The 20004-nt window shown below is 39.6% G+C and overlaps 2 protein-coding genes across 8 annotated transcripts in view; one reads left to right on the top strand and one right to left on the bottom strand.

Annotated features, from left to right (window-relative positions):
• The window catches only part of RALGAPA1 (Ral GTPase activating protein catalytic subunit alpha 1), a 214174-nt gene extending 202250 nt beyond the window's left edge, over positions 1-11924 (top strand). For 5 of the 7 annotated variants that reach the window (XM_070358739.1, XM_070358742.1, XM_070358738.1 and 2 more), the window contains 3 exons: positions 1783-1907; positions 2504-2534; positions 10592-10699. In XM_070358739.1, coding sequence (XP_070214840.1) covers positions 1783-1907; positions 2504-2511 — 133 coding nt within the window. In that variant the 3' untranslated portion in view covers positions 2512-2534; positions 10592-10699. Of the gene's footprint in view, positions 1-1782; positions 1908-2503; positions 2535-6423; positions 6427-10591 lie in introns of all 7 variants that reach the window. The other 2 variants (XM_070358743.1, XM_005891799.3) reach the window with 1 other exon arrangement.
• A 2077-nt stretch (positions 11925-14001) lies between these two features.
• INSM2 (INSM transcriptional repressor 2) lies at positions 14002-15666 on the bottom strand. Its single transcript, XM_070358709.1, has one exon. The coding sequence runs from the start codon at positions 15664-15666 to the stop codon at positions 14002-14004; it is 1665 nt and encodes a 554-aa protein (XP_070214810.1).
• Between the last annotated feature and the right edge of the window lie 4338 nt (positions 15667-20004).

Raw genomic sequence — 20004 nt, 5'->3', positions numbered from 1 at the left:
CTGCAGAAAATTCGGCAGCTGTGAATCTCCCCCAATGAAAAAAGTACTTTCCAACAAGTTGTGAGATATGTGGTATTATTTAGATTGAACCATCAGTTTCATCCCCTTTCATTTATAACCATATACTCTCTTTTAAAAGTGCTATATTACTTTTCTAGGTTAACACTCAAAAATGTCTGCATGATCCTTCTATAAAATCCTTACTGCTGATCATTTTAATATAGCATCTTTTCCTGTTGCTCCCCATTGCAGGAGTGAAATTATTTTGAAGTTCAGCCCCAGAAGTGAAAATAATGGATTATAAGGAATTGGAATTAAGATTATTTGAATATTTGATACATAAAATGTAGTATAAGAGATTACTCAAATCATTTAGATGGCAAAAGACATCACAGTCTTAAGTGCATAATGAATATAGACTTAACTTTGTTTCTCTCAATAATGCCTTGTAAATGCAACTTGCTATGGGATCTCCCACTGAATTAACATTTTAAATTATCTTCCTCTCAAATTTTTTTCTTGGTCTTGATTATAGACCTGGTCTACAGTTTAAAGAACTGAAGAACAACAATTGAATTGGAATTTTAAAAAGAGAGAATAATGAATTTTGAGGGTAAAATATTAAAATGGGTTTTAGCAAAAATTCAGTGAATAGAGAAGAAGCAATAGGCAAATTTTTATTATCCTTCATACTTATTTATATGTTTTATGTAAAGCCTATCAACATAGCACACTGAGTACAGCAGGAAAACTTTCAAAAGTTGTGGCAGAAAGGTTAACTGATTTCTCAGTTCAGGAACTATACGACATGAAGTCAGCATGTGAGTTTTTCCTGATAATTGTATGTTGCTGCCTGCTGCTCTACATTTTGACAGCCATTTCCATAGTTGCTTTCGTGAACAACAGAAATATTCTCTCTCTTTCTCGCCCTCTCTGTGCTAACAGCACAATCAGGCCTGCTGAAACAGGAAGCCTGGAGTGGGTTGTTCAAAAGCAACAACACTTCAAGGTACTGGTTGCTTGTCAATAATATCAGAGAAGAAAATGTGGTGAAAGGGAAGTACAGTATTTTTCTGTCAGTGTCAGTGCCCTGTAGATGCTTTTGTTAGACAGTATTTAGGAGTCCTGTGGACTCTTTGCAAATATTCCTGCCTGTTTCAGTGTTATAATTGACTAGGTATTTTTTTCTGACATACAGATTCAACTGTGTATTTATCTTAACTGCATGGAGTTATTCAAGGATTACAGCAACAGTAGTCTTCCATTCAAAATGAGAACAATTGTTGGGAAAATGCAGGGATTTAGAAAAAGAAGAAGATATGCAGGAATTTTTCACAATAAATCATTGCAAATGAAAAATAGAATTTCAGACATAGTATTTTAAGCAGCATTATAATATTTATCATGTGGCTTTTCAGAGTACATCTGCAGATCGAAGCTGATTAACCAGATAAGATGAGCCTAGGCTACCCTGGTAGCAGTTGAATCCTCTTCCAAGTAAACTGTTAACCTTTCTTTCTTCCAACAGTTTCTGTTAGTTATATTCTAATAAATGTATCCCTGTTAAGCTACCAGGTATAATGGTGTCTGGAAGAGTAAACTTACGTTAATAGCTATAATTTTTTACTCTTTACAAAGTCATACTCTTAGTGATATGCAAGGATAGTTGGCGAATATATTTATTAAGAAGTAATGGCTTAGCAGTGATAGGCCTTTTTGAGCAGATCTGTTCTTTTCCAATGTAAGCTGCATTTAAGTTCAACCTTAACTGAAGGAAATCAGCTATGAGGAGAGAGCACGGTATCTGCAAACGATTGTCCAGCACCATTTAGAACCAACGACATTTGAAGATTTTGCAGCACAGGTTTTTTCTCCAGCTCCCTACCATCATTTACCATCTGATGCCGGTAAGGTTAAAAGCAAGTATTAGTTACTGGTCATTATTCGAACTTGAAATGCAATACCCTTTTGTTCTGAGAAAAAAAACTCTTAATGAAAACTTAGTTGCATACAATTCCAGTCATTGAAGTATAGATATTTTTCATCATTATTTTCATTTTGGCCTATAAATTTGATTTATACTTTCTTTTACCTAAATACAGTTCTTTTAAACGTCAACGGTCTTCATTAAAAACACATACACTACATTTTATCTTAGTTAAAGGGCAGTAACAATTTTGTTTCACAGAATCATTGCTGAAGTATCTGCAAAAGAAACACAGTTGAGCAGGCACTCTCAAATTCGGAGGATCAAATTTTATGGCCAAGAATATTGCCTATTAGTTCTGATTTTACAAATAAAGTTAAAATAACTGGTCTAGATTTAGAAGTACTTAACAGATTAAATTATTTGTAATACTGAAGATTATAAGAGGGTACTGCATTTTTACAATTAACTAATTTTGAAGAAATCAGTAAGAAAATAAATGACTCATGGCCTTCCTATTCTGTAATACTTTGCACTCCTTATGATTGTTTCATTTATTTTATTTTCCCTCTTTAGATCATTAAATATCAGTTCTGTTTATCTGAAGGTAAGACAAAGTGTCACACAAAACACCTTTTGTTCTTCCCCCATTTCCTTTTTTAAAAATTAGCAAGCACTAAGCTTGTAACTCAGTTAATAAGCAAACTTAACACTGCCCTGGTTCATACTAAACATTTCAGAAATTGTCACTAAATTTCTTCCAGAATTCTACTTACTAACCTAGGTCTGCATGAAACACTAACATTGGTTCTGGGATAAAAATAACTAATAATAGAACCCTTGGTTGAAGTTAGTTACACTTTGTTGTATTGACCTTTTTGTTTCTCAGCATGAAAAAGTAGTCCTCCTGAACTGAAATGGTGTGTCTGTATTTTGTAATGTGTTGCATTGTTACTGGATATCCTTACTCATCAAATAGTTATTGTTGTGTGCCTTACACTGTACTAGGCACCTGAAATACAAAGACTTTTTTAATGATGTTCAGGGGAAGCAGGAAAAAAGAATACGGTATACTTGAAATTCATTATAACAAGCCTTCAAATTCTCTTTATATTATATAAGTTTTCTTTGTATTAAATAAGTTTAATAGGCACAGTACTCCTCTTCTGGCCTAATTGGTTTGAAAAAAATAACAATAATTCTCAATTGAGGTTTAGTCTGTGAAATTAAAGTTTCCGTTCCTGTCACCCACTTAATTGGCCATTATAAAAATAATTTTACAAAGAAACTTGGAGCCCTTTCAATTAATAATATAAAATACCTAACAAAGAGAAAATTATATTAGACTGGGTTCAATCTTTTGAAAGATTAAAAAGTCTTAATCTTTGCTTTGGTGGATTGACACTATCTGAAATTACTCAGCTTGGCATTAAGAATGATGGTAAAAGAAAGATACTAAAAATAAATTAATGAACAACAAAGTAAAAACTAGTTAAGTATACTTGGACATTTCATTTTTAATAATAGAGAATATCTGATAAAATATCAGACATTATTGAAATAGACATGAACACTTTTGTGTATCATATAGTTGAACCATAAGTTTCACAAGTGAAAATATTGATTAGACCATGTTCAGACTAACTTCTCCCCTTAAATGTATACAGGCTGTCAGTTTTTATGTTGTAGTTGTTTACTAGCTGGAGTCCTTCATATTCCTGTTCTTAATGTTTTTCTTATATTTTATGTATTATCCTGCACATTTGACCAGATACATAATATGGGAAGTAAGTAGTATTCTCACATTCTGAGACATTAGGTAAAGGATGATACAGCAGCCAAGTCAAGGCTCTTTGGTTAATTTGGAGGTGAGGGGGTTGTGCCTGGTCTTAGTTGCAGCTTGCAGGATCTAGTTCCCCAACCAGGGATCGAATGAACCCTGGCCCCCACATTAGAAGAAGCCCAGAGGTCCCAGCCACTGGACCACCAGCAAAGTCCCTGGTTAATTTTTTTTTCAGTTGTCTTTGCTTTTAGGAAACACTAGAAACATGACCTTGAATTTTTTTTAAAAGGTCTTTTTACCTGTAAATAACTTTTCCAATATTACTGAATACATTTTTATGCTTTTTTATAGACTTGAATAGTTATGAAAGTTAAAATTTTTATCAGAGTAGTTTTAAGGTGGTTTTTTTTTTCCTTTAATGTGGACCATTTTTAAAGTCTGTATTGAATTTGTTATAATATTGTTTCTGTTTTGTGTTAGGTTTTTTGGACCCAAGGCATGTGGGGTTTTAGCTCCCTGACCAGGGGTGGAGCCCACACCCCAACATTGGAAAGTGAAGTCTTCACCCCTAGACCCCCAGAGAGACCCCAGAGTGGTTTTCAACTCAACACAATAATATAAAAAAGGAAACCTTTACCCGTTTACAGTAGCAAAAACATAATGACATCTGAAGAATGATTGTTTTCCCCAGTCAGCTCAAATTTTTATTTTCCTATCACAAACCAACTGATACATGCAGAACTCCCTTTAAAGTTATTTTAAAGTGTAGAGAGAAGACATAAAATAGGCCACATAATAGCCATATGGACCTGACTTATGGTTTGCAAAAATTGCATAGTAGTGTGAAGATTTTTAGGTTCATTATTACTTTTTAATATAATGAAAAAATTGATTTGCCACACTGAGGAAATGGCATTCAGAACTGCAGATGAGAATCAATTTAGATAAGCCTATGCATACCACATCTATATAAACTAATACTAATCAATACTAATGCAATAAATTGAAATTATGTTTTAAAGGAATATCAATATAATAATCATATAAAGGATATAATCTGTTCCTTCAAACCAGTAGAATTATAATATTATAATAATATAATTCTATTCAGTAGAATAGTGGAAAAATACTACCTTAAGTTTACTTTACTTGGCTCAAGCTTATTTAATACCTACTTCCTGTATAACAGTAATTTATCAGTTGTGATGACATTGAAATCCAAGGAGGATTTTTCTAGGTAATTGTTAGTATTATTTAAATAGACATGAAAAACATTTTTGGTGTATCATAGTTGATCCATAAATTTCATAACTGTATTTTCTCAAAATGGACTCTGTCTGTAGCAGTAGACTGATACTTAAGGGAAATTATTTTTATCCCTAAGGTCATTGAGGGAGATATCGTGATGTCACACGTTGTTGATCTTCCATAACCACATTAAAACATTATTAGATTTTTCATGTCCTTTATTTTAAAAAAAAATTACAGGAAAAAAATCCCTTTATCTTTGTCAGGCATGTGTGTGGAAAATATCAAAAGTTTTACAGTGACCTTCTTTTTCAATGTCTTAATATTCATGAACACCTCTCCTCTGACTCTAAACTTTGAAATTACTCCTCTTTTTGGTCAGATTATATTGGCAGTTCAAAATCCTGATATTTTCCCCTACTGTCACATTATCTTCTCAAAGTAAGTCTTGTCTTTTCTCCCCCGTCCCAAGTCTTTTCCAGTGTTACGTTTTTTTACTATCATCAGCCATAAGTATTTTTGAATACATTCTGTTAGTAGCATATCTAGAATTACCTCTAATACTCTATTATTTTAGTTGAGCTAGTGTTAGATACCTCCCTTTGGATTTGTTTCTCTACAAAGTGTTAGAAATTTTAGTATTTTAAATAGTAAAGGGTTGATTGGTATTTGACTCCCTCTGAATATGCACATATATACATACATATATACATATATGCATATACATGTACAGTTGACCCTTGAACAACATGGGTTTGAACTGCACAGGTCCACTTACACATGCATTTTTTTTTCAGTAGCACATTTTACAGTACTGCACAATATTAGTTTGGTTGAATCCGTGAATGCAGAACCACAGATACAGAGGAACAAGACCTACCTACCTATAGGGAGAACTGCATTATAGAGGGCTGACTATAAGTCACAGGCACATTACATAGAGAGTTGGCACCCCTAATCCCCACATTCAAGGGTCAACTGTATATACTCGTAATACGTATATCTACATATACATACCACTTTGTATAATTACCTTTAGAAAACATACAGGTTCCTAAGTAAATATTCTAAAAATTAGTAATAAGATTCAAATAATCCAAATAATGATTATGAAGACCTAGAGTAGAATCTAATCTTTCTTTATTCCAACCCCAGTTTTGCTATTAATTCATAAAATCTATATTGCCACATGTAGATGAGACAGTATTACAATTGTCAGGCCCATCTCTTTGAATCTTTCAATGGAATGAATCATCAAAATTTAGCCATTAAAGTTTTCTCCTTTTCCCAGGCTTTGAAATGATCTAGAAGAAAAGATTTTAGCTTTTCAGAAGATAGTTATTTTATATATATCCTAAATATTATTTGTGAGTGCCAATAGAAAATCAACTGCCTTTGACATATAAGCTATAAGTTTGTTTACTGTGTTTTTAAAAACAAATTCCTAATGATATTTATTTATCAGTAGGTTAGCCTGAAATTTAAAGCAACCAAGTATATTCTCTTTTCAGTATTTTGAACTTAGAAATTTGGCTTGTATGTTGACCAAGAAGCAAATAATATTAAAGTCCATTAACCTTTAATAACAATAATTATTAGGTTCGGTTTTCACATAGACCAGTCATTCAGATATAAAATTTGTATGATGAAAATAACAGTAATTGAACAATCACTGTGCATCCTCTCATTGAATCTTCTGTGAGATGAAAACCAAAAAAGTTTACCCAGTCACCTGCTAAAGTCAGAGTCTGACTTCAGAGTGCATGATCTTAACTAATATAATGATTCATTTAGTCTAAATATTTTCAGTCCCTTCTTGATATTGAGGGAGGAAAGAAATTGCCCAGTAACCGGTCTTGTTTGCAAATTAGAGTTTGTTAAAAATTTTTATTTTGAAGGCTCTACTTTTCCATCCATTGAAAAATCTTCATTATTTTTTATATAGTTTTAAGGTTGCCATGGGAGAACTATGGGCTTTGGAAGTCAGACTTATCTGGATTTAAATCCTAGTTCTCCTGTTTATCTCCATGAACTCAAATGAAACCATTTATCCTAAATCCAGTTTTCCTATTTGTAAGGAGATAAAATATGACAAGTTTAGACTGATATGTTCTCAGTCTGCAGTAATGGTAGTTTTTGAATATCTTAATAAGAAACCTCATGTTTGCCTGTATTTCTGTGTTATTTTATTTTAAATTATGTGTTAACTTTATGACATTCAGTGGTGCATCCACACTAATCTTAACCACGTATCTACTCCTTTACCGATATTAAAGCAGTAAGATTATTTGGGTGATCTGTTCTTTAACAAAGGTTATGTTGTAGGAATATTAACATAAAAGTGGATAAATGCTCTATTTTCCCCCAAACTAAACGGTTATGTTCTCCACATTTTACCAATTAACATTTTGTTATTGGTCATTTTCTTCAAAAACTATTTCTAGTTTCTATCCCATCTTTTCTAATCTTCATCTGTTTTGATTTAAAGTCTGTTAATTTTTGCTCTTATTGTAGTTTTATTGTATACACTTAATATATACCTGCTATATGCCAGGGTCTTTGCATTTGTAGGCATTCATTCCCACAACTTTGGAATACAGCTAGTATTGTTTCCATTTTACAAATAAGAAAACTATCTCAGGTTAGTTTGCCCAGTATCCAGCAAACTAAACTTGTCATTTAACTTAGGTCTGTCTAACCCAGGCCCATGCTGTTTCTAACATGACACTACCTCTTAGTTCATTATTATTTAGAACTGCTTTCAAAGTCACATTTTTAAAGGCATCGTTTAGTACCTCCAGTAACTTTAGCAGTTTTAAATGGGTCATACCTGTCAGCAAGTAGTATAATCAAAGCCACAACAAATAATGATCCATTAAGTGCCCTTTTATAATCTTTATAGATCCCCAAAGTCATATTCTTCATGTTTCTTGTAATAAAGTTCATTGTAATCAGTGTACAAAGTACAAATCAATATATTGTACCATCCAGATATAGACACCAGTCTGTGTGAGTACTGTAAAAACATTAGTAATAGATACATTTTGTAAAACATAGGAGCGTATACTTTTTAAACTTGATACTTGAGAATATTTTATTGATAGAAATAAATCAATATTCTTTATGTCTCAGGTGACGTAAGTCAATACTTAGAGTAGGATGTGAAATGAAGTGCAAGTATCACATTATTCTTTAAATCTAAAATTGAGATCTATCCACCATCGATTATTTATGGAATTTGGGTATGCTGAGTATCCATCACAAATATCTTTTGCTAAAACGTGAGGAGGTCCTAATAGCTGTATAGCACACACATACTAAAAAGTCTGATTTGACTCAGTTGACTGAAAGGGGTTTCACCTTGAAGGCAGTAAAGGGGACATAGAGGAATTGCTGTTTTTGAAGAAAAATATTCTTTGAATTTGGCATACTCTAAGCAGCATTCCTTTCTGTGATGATGGAAATATTCTGTGTCTGCACTGTCCATTACGGTTGCCACTAACCACTTGTGACTGCTAAACACTTTAAAAGTGGCTAGTGCATCAAGGAGCCAAATTTTAAATTTTCATTTAATTAACTGTAATGTGGCTGTGGCTACCATGTTGGACAGTACAGCCCGAGAGAATTTATGATTGAGTGATTAGGATAACCTGCCACCAGTGCAATGAACACTTTAAAAGGTAGATGTTTATAGAATTGCTCATAGACCTTTTTTTTCTTTTCTTTTTTCCTATTTGAACTTGTTTTGTTAGTGGGTAAGTATAACATTTGAATGTACAAAGCATTTGTCCATTGTGAAACTTCATCACCCTAACACATCGCATGCCCAATTGTATTTCATAAAACCTGATTACTGTCTTCTCTGCTTCTCTGTTAACACCTGTAAAATTCTGCACTATGTCGCTCATATCTGTTATCTCTCTTCTCTTTTGTTTTCTCACTTCTGCTTGCTACTCCATTTCTTCATTCACAACAAAGAAAGAAATGCAGTGATAGTTCTCTTCCTCCCAAAACCTCCACTAGAAAACATTGGCCATCTCAAGGTAAACAGACATGGGAAGGCCTCTCATGACTGGCCGGAAATAAGTATGCATTACCCAAAAAGCATGAGCTACTGCTCTTCACCTTCCTTCTGCCATCCATCTGCAGTGCTCCCCTCAAAAGGGCCGTGGATTCATATTCTCTAAGATTTCCAGTATGGGTCCAGTATGAACCAGTTCAGATCTTTGGGAAGAGTAAAGGCGAACAGAGAAGTACATGTCCTTCTTGTATTTTGAAGGCCAACCTCATTTCAGTTAGAAAAGAATGTTGGAGAAGTTACTTTGAAAAAGAGGACAATTTACCTGAATTAGGATTAGTGATAAAATATTTTTTCCTTGACAATATACGCTTGTTCTTGAGTATACTATTTGACCTTGAAAACATTTTGAAGTGTTCTACAGAGATACATTCTTAATTTCCTAAGACATGTCAGTAGGATCTGTACCTCTATTGAACGGTATTGTTTCTTTTTAAATATTCATACCTTCAACTTGGGCACAAGTGTTTCATTATATGGAAGCAGTAGTATAAGTATTCCCAAGCTCAGAGCGTCAGTGAGGAGTTCCAGTGGCTAACAGATGTGCCAAAAGTTTCCTACGGAGTAAGGAGCTGTGTCGGTTGAAGCCTGCAGCCTGTGTCATGTACCTTTGTTTGTGACACACATAAAGATAATTTTTATGTACATAAAGGAAACCTGGATTAAAGTGCCTCAAAATATACAGAATGTTAAAAATTTTGTTATTTGCAGATTTTTTGTTTTTTCAGGGGTTTTTATTTTTAACGAAATATTTGAGTGCCTATAGTGTGCAAAGTGTGTAGAGAATCATAATTCATAGAAATAACATACAAAAGAACTACTTTGTACATGGTATGAAGAATTTTCCAATTTGAACTCATTTTTTTTGCTTCTTTCAAATATTACATCTACTGACTCTACTGGTAACTACAGAAGTTTAAGAAAACAAGAGCATCACTTATCTCTTCTAAATTGAGACACTTTGAGAAAGAGCAGTTTTTTCTTTTTGAACTGACTTTCAGATGAGAGATCTTGTCCTCACCCTCCTCTCCCCCTGGAATTTATCTTGTTCCTTCTTAAAAACATATTTAAATTTAACTTCCTAGCATGTTTAATGGTCTTATACTACTAAGTCCCTTTTGGGAATGCTTGGTGCTGTTTTATTTTCCAGTTTGAGCAGTGAAGGCCCTTTTGTTGATTATATTCTGTACCCCAGAGATAGGAATTGGTCCTTCTCACCTGCTTCTTAAGCCCTCACGTGCATGCTGATGGTGCTTTGGATCCCTGTCCTTTCTGTCCTAAAGATCTTGCTTCCCATTGCTTCTTCTGGGGAGCTCTCTGGTTGGTTCTGGTTCTGGAAATAATGATTGGTGCTTTCTGGCTACTATGATGACATGAGCCACCAGATCACTGGGTTTTAAATAAAATACTAGTAGACTTTTGTAACAAGCAAATTTGGGGCTTGCTCTTTCTTCTCAAAAGACCTCACTAAGGTCTTTGGATCTGTAGCAGAGAAATTACTCTTCTAGGAGGAGAGCCAGAGGATTTGCACTAATGTGCTTGCTGTTTCCCACAGGCTCCTACCCAGAGATCCTACCCAGTGAAACTCCCACAGCGGCGCAGGTAGACGGGGCCGACCTGGCCTCTCCAATGTCTCCTCGAACGAGCAAAAGCCGCATGTCCATGAAGCTGCGTCGCTCCTCTGGCTCCGCCAATAAATCCTAAGGAGACAGCAGCCTGGCAGTGGTCACCAGTAGCCACCTTAGCATGAACATGGCGTTAACCCTTCCAGGCTTTGTGTTTGCCGTAATATGCATGTTCCTTCCTGAACATTTATTTTAGAAAACACTGGATTTAAATAATTTGTAACTTAGTATTTTAGATTTGGGTTGTTTATTCGGTTGGTTTTTTCCCCCACACTCCAAGCTGCCATATGGGGGGTAAGGGGTGAAGCTTTATTCTATACCCTTTACCTTCCCTCGATAATTATGTCCAAGTAGTTTTACTTTCAATTTCATAACTAACTTTGAGCCAAAATATAATTGGACAGATAGCCTCATGATTTTATCGTGCCCCATTACAACTTCATGGCTCAGTAAATATATAATTTTTTAATAAATGTACATCTTTAAACATTTGTAACGTTGTGGCAAAAGTTACAGATCTGTTAATACACTTGATGTGTATGGATTATTTATGTTATCAAAATAAACGACTTAAATGGTCTTTTAGCATCTCAAGTTCCAGCTGAAATAATTTTAGCATTACCTTTTTCTTCCCAAAGCAGTGTCTCATTTCTTGGCTGTGCAGCAGGTGATGCCATGACATATCTAATAACCAGAAAAATCACTGCTGAACTCTGATTCATGTTTAGCTTCCAAATATTTTTCTAATGTTTTGCTTTTTAAATGGTATCACGGTTAAATGCCACTTCTGTTTTGAGATTATGGCCCCTTATTATTGGCTGCTGGACCCTGGTATATCTATGTTCTTTCTTAAGTACCGAAAAGGGAAGAATGAGGTGGGGTGGGTAGAAAAAAAAGAAGAAAACTTTATAAGTGTGTGGCTTAAATTATGTGTATTATTTTAAAAGAAAAGGGAACATGACTCTAAATTAATCTAATATTGTTAATACTGAACATGCAGGTGCAGGTTGGTATACATTCCACCCTCCAGAAATATTTTCCTACAGTAGATAAGCTGCTCACATTTTGCTCACGTTTTTTTTTTTTTGAACGAGCATCTCCTAAGGAAATGTAGCATGACATTGGTACTAACTGCATGTGTAAATACATCATATCGGCAAACTATAAAATATAAATTATGTATCATCATTCATGTAGTATCTACAAATTTGTAACAGTGGAAAAAAGATGGTATTTAATAATACAATAAAAATATTCTTATCATTTTGTGTTCATGAGTGGTCTTTTATATTTTTTCAGACTTAATAAGCAGGGCCATAAAGCATGAACCTAGGTTTATCTTAACTAATCATGAAAAATGAATTCTAATTCTCTTCTTTGAATACACCCCAGTTTATTTCTCGGAGATCCTACCACAATTACTAAAAATAGGAGATTTTTCACTTTCATAGCGTCTCACCAGAAACTTCCTCCAGTGCACTTGGTTAATAAAGCCTCTATTTAGCTCACTTAAATGCTTCTTTGATTACTTAAATTTTACTTTTTTTGGTAATATATATTCAGGAACAAAACTTTTTACAGTTTGTAAAGGAAGCTTTCAGAGTTCCTGTGCACATAAAATTTTGGGTTTCCTTATAAATAAAAAATTCCTATGAAACTATGTAGAAAATAAACTAAAATTCCCATTAAAGCTTATATAAAGGAAAAACATGGATAGAGAGAGCTCTGGGAACAAGATTAAACAATACAAACAGTTTCCCACAACCAAAGTGAAGAACTGCAAAAAAGATAAAATACCTACTTACAAATTTCTATAATGCTTTTCCTTTTTAAAAAAAAATGAACAAGTTAATGGTTTGATAATATGTAACAAATTGGAGGGAAAATACTAACTTAAAAAGACTGAAGTTAATTAGCACAGTTAACATTTTACTTATCTTCAAATAAACTATTCACTAATTTTGAAACAGAAGAAAATACGTAAAATATTTTCTGTTGACATTTTTGGGTGGTAAAGTATCTTTAATATTTGAAGAATAGTACATATCCCTTGCTTTTTGGAGTTCAGTCTATGCAGCCATACTTCCAAGGAAAATCTCCCATTTATGCACCATTATAATCATTTACAAAATATAATTTCTCTTGTCTGTATTCCAACTAAATGGGTCACCAAGATTACTGGCTTTGGGGAGATGAGAAGTGTGGCATTTGGAAACAGGCTGTGTTCAATGGGATTCTTTAGACAAACACAGAACACAACAAAGCACCAGCTATGTACATTTATTTGGTGGTAAGCATCTTACAAATATGGGCTACCTGTCCAGCAGTACTCAGCCAGTGTTCCAAACTCTGGCTATTAGGGCATAGGTACAGAATGCATGCTAAATATGGTTTACAAAAATTCAAAACCAGGTTGCTGCTGAAATATTGAATGAATTGCCATTCATTTTCATAGTGGGTTATAAGTATTAACATCTTCCTTAACGCTGAACACAGTGTCATATATAATACACATAAGATTTACAACAGAAGCATTAAAACAAGTTGGATGAAACCCTACTAAAACTGAAACTTTAGGAAATGAATTCTGTATTTCCCAAAAGCTTATCTTGAAGGTTTAAAGTATCTTCCTGAATACTGCACACAAAAGGGTTAGAGGTGAGAATCTGGGAGGGGTCTCAACTCCTTTCAGTAAGAGGTGTTATGCCCCACCTCCAGACACTAGCTTCAGAGTGGACTAAGCATTGAGAAAAGGAAAGTTTACAAGGAGAGCTCCACATCACCCAAAAGTGCGTAAACATCTTACATTTCCTGCCCACAGACACTGGTCTTGTATTTCCCACCCACCCAATGTAAGTTTGGCACCAATCACATAACTTTTAATTCACAGAATATACAGTGCAAGACGTCTGACCCTATTGAGACAGAAACTACAGAGGCGCTTGCGATGGCTAGAGGAAAAAAAAAAAGGACCTCCACTTTTGGTAGCTAGAATCCTTTGTAGAGACATGCACGCACTCACTGCGACTTTCCATAGGAATTACAAGTCATACAGGATTCGTTGGGGTCTCCAGAGTTTGGTGGGGGCGGGGGGAATCCTATCTTGTGAGGAAGATTTAAAGCTGACACTTCTTGACCGGGAACGCTTATACCATATACATACCTGCTCTAGAGAGAGATTTTACATTTCTCTGTCCGCTCGGAACATTGACACTATTGAGAGTTTCAGGTGAGAAAATAAGGAAAGAGGGTAAACTCGCAAGTTGAAGAAAACCCCATAGAAATCCCCAGGATCGTTTCCTCCACGGCCCACCTTACAATCTTCCTCGTCTCTCAGCCCTCAGCAGCCCGGCCGCAGCGGCATCTGCAGCAGCAGTACCTGCCGACTTTCTGAGGGGTGGCACTTATTGATGTGCCGGGTCAGCCCCGGGGAGCTAAAAAAAGTGGACGGGCAGTGCTTGCACGAGAAAATTTGCTGAGCATCCCCGTCGGGTGCCCCGCCTGGGTTCGGTGCATCGGGAGGCGCCCCGGCCAGAGCGGGCAGGAGCAGCTCGTCGCGGACCGCATGCCACAGCCGGTGTTTGTCCCTGATGTCTGCCGACGGGAAGTGCGCCCCGCACAGCGGGCAAGCGAAGGCCAGGGGGCCCCCGCGTTCCGAGCCAAAGCAGGGGCCGAGCGCGCGGGCCGAACCAGCCTCGTGAGTGCCCAGGTGCTTGCGCAGATAGGCTTGGCGACGGAACCTTTTGTGGCAATATGGGCACACGAAGATCTCGGGTCCCCCGACACCACTGGCACTGCCGGGCTCAGGCACCCGGCGCCCCAACACCCCCGCCGTATAAGGGAGCTGAGGAAGCGGAGGCTCGGGGTGGGACAGCACCTGGAGGCCGGGCTGTGGGGCGCTGTCCTGGTGCTGCTCCGTCCCGGAGCTGTCCCTGGCCCGTGGGTGCTGATCCTCAGTTCGCTCCGCCCGGCTGTTCTCCTTCCCCTCGGCCAGGAAAGATGCGACAGTCCCGGAATCCGGGGAGGACGACGATGGGGGCAGCTTCCCGTCGGCCGAGGAGATCGTGGCTGTATTGGCCGCTGCGGGACGCGGTTTGTGCCAGCGGCGATGGGAGGCGAGGTTCGCAGGGCAGCTGAAGACCTTGTCGCACTCGGGGCAGCGGTACTCGACGCGCACGATGCGGGAGCAGCGGTGCTGAGCTAGAGCGAAGGGGTCTGCGTACTGCTCCTTGCACAGCTGGCAGATGAACTCCCCCAGCGGCGTGCGGCTGCCCCCGGGGCCCCGGGACGGCGCCCCGGGCTCCTCCTCCTTGATCTTCAGGCCCAGAACAGGGGATGTGGTGACTTCATCGGCGAAGCTCAACTTCCTCATGGCCTTTGGTTTCTTGACCCCGGCGGCCGCGGGCCCAGATGCGCAGCCTGAAGGAGCCTTGGCGCGGCGCTCGCCGCCGGTGGCCCGCTTCAGGCCGTGCAAGGTGGCCGAGAGGGGCGCGGGGTCCGGATGGAGCGCGGGCTCCGGGAACGGTGCCCGGAGCGGCAGCAGGAACTGCTCCCCCGAGGTCGGTGCAGCTGCTGGTGCCACCGAGCAGGAGAAAGAGGCCACGGCGGCAGCGCCCCCGGGGAAGGACTCAGCAGAGACGGGTGAGCTGAGGCAGCGCTCCAGGAATGCCCTGCGCAGTTCCACGCCCGCCGGCTTCGTGGGGCTGGGGCTGGGCCCCGGACCCTCCCTACCATCCGCCCTCCACTCCGCGCCTTCCCGCCCGCCCGCCGCTGGGCTCACCCTAGCCGCCCGACAGGACGACCCTGACAGTTCCCGGGCCTCCTCCTCCTCCGGAGTTGGGTGTGCCTCCCGCTCCACACCGGGCTGAGGGGCACTGGAAGCCTCCTCGGGGAAGGGCGGCGTCCCCGGGGGTCGGGGGAAGAGGGGGAAGACCCGCTCGGCTAGGCGCACTCGGTAAGAGCCGCCCGTCCGTTTAGTTCTCTTTACCAGGAAGCCCCTAGGCATGGTGGAGTCGGACGGCTCAGGGGCAAAAGAGTGACAGAGGTGCCGCGGGGTCGGGGTCTGCGAGAGGGCGAGCACCGCAGCTGCCCGAGCTTCGCCGCGGCCGTCATGCGTCCGCCGCCTTTATAGCTGCGACGAGGGCCGGGGGACTGCCGGGTCGCCTTCGGGCTGGACCAGCCAATCAGGAGTGGGAACGGGCGCCGGGGCGGGGCTTTCACGGGACCGGGCTCGCGCGGGTCCACTAGGCGGGAGGCGGTGCTGGCCCGGCTTAGCTGCGCCTCCTCCCTGCCGCCCACCCGGCGAAGACGCGAGAAGGTAGGTGTGGAGAGTGAGGAAGCTCGGCGCTCCCTGCCTCAGCGGCCTCCAGGGGCTGTCTGGGGTGCCGGGCAGAGAAGCCACCTCACAGCGCCCTCCTTGCGGGCGGGACCCTGCTGCCGCCGCATGTGGGAGGCTGATGGAAAAGCCCCCACCCCCGCACCCCTCCTCCACTTTGCGGGAGCAGAGCTGAGAAGGGGCGCCGGGCAGCAGGTGCCGGGGAGGCGACGAGTTGGGTGTCAGCCGGCGAACAGGTTAACGTCCTCTGCTGGTATCGAGCTGATGAGAAGCTGCGACAGAGCGGCAGGGCGGCTGACTCCACCGCCCTGTGCCTACACTTGACGGTGGGAGCACGTCTGCCATCCAGTATCGATCGAGGCTGCGCGCGTCTGTGATACTATGAGAATTCATCTGGGAAGAAGGGCTCTCAGTGCGGGAGAGCGTGCGTGCTGGCAAGCCTCTGGAGCTCAGGACGCCAGCAGGTTTCTGGGCCCCGGTCTCGGGGCTTATGAATGCCTCCTCCCCATGGGAATAGGAGCGGGGAGGGGAAAACAGGATCTAATTTTCGACTGTCCTCAGATAAAGTGCTTTCTCTGTTCGCACCTTCCACTTGTACTACCCTGAGACATGACAGTGCCTAACTGAACTGTTTAGCATGGAGTAGATTGAGTGAGAAATACTGGTGGAATCAGAATTTCCTCTGCTCCCCTTGTGTAAGAGATACTTTGCCAAAGATGTGCTATATGGACCTTTAAAAACTCAATACATTTTCATCCAGCACTGTTTTCAGCACTAGAAGAGATCTGAAAGTTTGTGATACTAGTTGAACTATGAAAAATAATTAGAATATATATGGCAGATGCATAGTAAAGTGCCCCAAATCCATGGTATAGACAAGTACAATCTGAGAATAGGAAGGGAAAAGAACTGTGTCTTCAAGCCTAAGTAAAATTGGAGAAACAGACTGAGCCAATATGTTTTCAGAGTAGACTGTGACATAACAGATCCAGTCATCAATAACACATATCGTCTTCCTTCTAGTGCATGAAGCATTTTTACATAGAGAGCAGTATTTGAGGGAAAATTTGGAAGTAATTGTATATTTGTTAATCAATGGCTATATTTTGTGCATTCTACTTAAGTAATCTTTAATCTTTCCACAAACACAAAACAGAAGTAGATATTATTCTCCTTTTATGATGAAGGGACTGAGCCACAAGAGAAGTTGTATCACTGGCTGAAGCCACCCAGAGCCCAGAATCAAACCAAGTTCTCACTAATTCCAAAGCTCAGACTTTCCACTAGACCAGTGTCTTCAAACTATTTTTTTTTCTGATCACATCCCACATTAAGAAATATTTTACAGAACACACAGGTAAATGAAACAAAAGTTTTACAAAATAACATTTACCCTTAACTAGGTGCAATGCATTTTTGTATTTTCTATTCACTTCTATTTTATTTTTTTTAAAAGCTAGTCATAACAAACGAATTTATTTGATAACTCACTAATGGATTACGTCCCACAGTTTGAAAAACACCATCATTATGATGTCTCCCATTAAATAGCATGAAACCATACAAAATTAAATAAACCGATACTTTATGATCAAAATTAATATTCGGAATCACTACTTACAATATTTGAGTCCTTTAGTTGTATAGGTAAGCTTTGTTTTTCGAATTGATCGTTTCTGACGTGCCACTTTATGTATGATTTCTAACTCAACTTCTCAATTTTTCTCCTCTTACTTCTAATGACCCAGATACTGTATGGTTTGGAAAATCTAATATAAGAATTGTAATACTTTACGATAGCCCCTTTTTTGGGGGGGTGGCTCTTCCTTGGGTGCATAGTACCGTGTCAGAATTGCTGTCAACCATATGACCCAGCATTTGTGCTTCCAGGTATACACACAGAAGAATTGAAAACAGAGACTGAATCACACGTTGGCACACTGATGTCCATCAAATGTAGCATTATCCACAATAGCCCAAAGGTGAAAACAACCCAGTGTCCACCAACAAACACACAACAAAATGTAGTGTATACAACTGACAGGGTATTATTCAGCCATAAAAAGAACTGAAGTTCTGACACATACTACAACATGGGGACTCTCAAAAACAGTATACTAAGTGAAATAAGCCAAAGACAAAAAGACAAATATTCCAAGATTCCACTTACATGAAATGTCTATAATGCTTATTGAAAAGAATGCTTATCCTTATTTTACTTAAATGAAATATCTAGGCAAATTCATAGAAATAGAAAGATTATTATTGGTTGTCAGGGGCTGCAGGAATGGGAACTTACAGCTTAAGAGGGTTATATAATTTCCTTCTGGAGTGATGGAAAAAGGTTTATTAATTAGTAGTGGTGAGAGATGGACAACACTGTGAATTCAATTAATGCCTAAACTGCACATGTTTAAATTTAAACAATTTAAAATTGTTTAAATGGACACTTTTGTTATATATGTTATATTTTACCACAATAAAAATTTTTACACACACACCAAAAAAGAGTGGAAGGCAAAACCATGGCATATCAGCCTGTGAAAAGAATGTAAAGGACTAAGTCATGTAATTTGGACTTAATTACACAGGACAGGCAGAGAGAGTCACTTAAAGTTTTACAGTGAGGGAGTGACATTTGCTTTTGAAACTGCATGAGGGATAATATCTTTGCCTAAAATTTCTGCCAGAGAGAGAAAAGGAAACACAGATAAAGCAGTCTCCTCAGTCTTTCACCTTTCTGAAAATGTGGATCTATTTTCTAGAGGGAAAAAAAAATTATGGAAACTTGAAAAGTCAGAAGGGCAGTTATAAGGTGAGAATACTTAGTGAAGTGATTGGCACAGAGCTGATATTCAATAAATATTTTTTGAATGAATGTTTCTGACTGTTAAATGGCTAGTGAGTGTGTCTACCCATCTTCCAAGCATCCTTCTAGCCCCCTGGCTTCCAGACATCCTGTCTTCTTCCATCTGTACAACCATTCAGTCAGATCGAGTAACTCCTCTGTAATCTTTCTGTGATGGTTCAGAAACATGGTGTTCAAGGATTATCTTTATTTTCAGATAAACAAATTCATGGAGAAGAGGGTCTGGCCTGTACTATTTCTGTTCCTGACTACCATTTTACAGAAATCTACCCTGAAATTTCTGGTTGACCCATTGGACATCAGCATCACCTGGGCTACCAAAGGGTTTGCTCCTGACCCGTCCTCCTACCAGCTCTGCTTCATTGCTTCCCAGGGACGAGCTGACTGCCTGCCTGGGAGCTGCTCTGCTGTTGCTGCAATTACCCCTCCTCTGGGGGAAACAGCCACCTCCTTCTCACTCATCTCCTCCCCAGAATGCCTCTTCTGTTCTTTCCTTTCCTCATCATCCCATTCTCTCAATATCCAGTGAACATCAGACCTCCATTAAAAGCACAAGTGCATCTGCTATTCTCCCTACTCTGTAACACTTGTATTGGCTACCCCATAGGCTAAGGCTAATACTTATCTAGTATTGAGTTAGCCCTATGTTACCACTATGAATGGAGAAGGCAATGGCACCCCACTCCAGTACTCTTGCCTGGGAAATCCCATGGACTGAGGAGCCTGGTAGGCTGCAGACCATGGGGTCAGCTGGGAGTCAGACACGACTGAGCGACTTCACTTTCACTTTTCACTTTCATGCATTGGAGAAGGAAATGGCAACCCACTCCAGTGTTCTTGCCTGAAGAATCCCAGGGACGGGGGAGCCTGGTGGGCTGCAGTCTATGGGGTCGCACAGAGTCGGACACGATTGAAGCGACTTAGCAGTAGCAGCAGCAACCACTATGAAACAGAGCAACTAATGATTAGTACGTAACAATTCTCAGGTGGCTCAGTGGTAAAGAATCCACCTGCCAATGCAAGAAATGCAAGAGACACAGATTCGATCCCTGGGTCAGAAAGATCTCCTGGAGAAGGAAATGGCAACCCACACAAGTATTCTTGCCTGGAAGATTCTGGAAGAGTCTGGCGGGCTACAG

The sequence above is a fragment of the Bos mutus genome, chromosome 21, assembly GCF_027580195.1.
Source record: "Bos mutus isolate GX-2022 chromosome 21, NWIPB_WYAK_1.1, whole genome shotgun sequence".
Taxonomy (NCBI): Eukaryota; Metazoa; Chordata; class Mammalia; order Artiodactyla; family Bovidae; genus Bos; species Bos mutus.
Note: the sequence above shows the minus strand (reverse complement) of the source record. Positions and strands in the feature narration are given on the sequence as shown.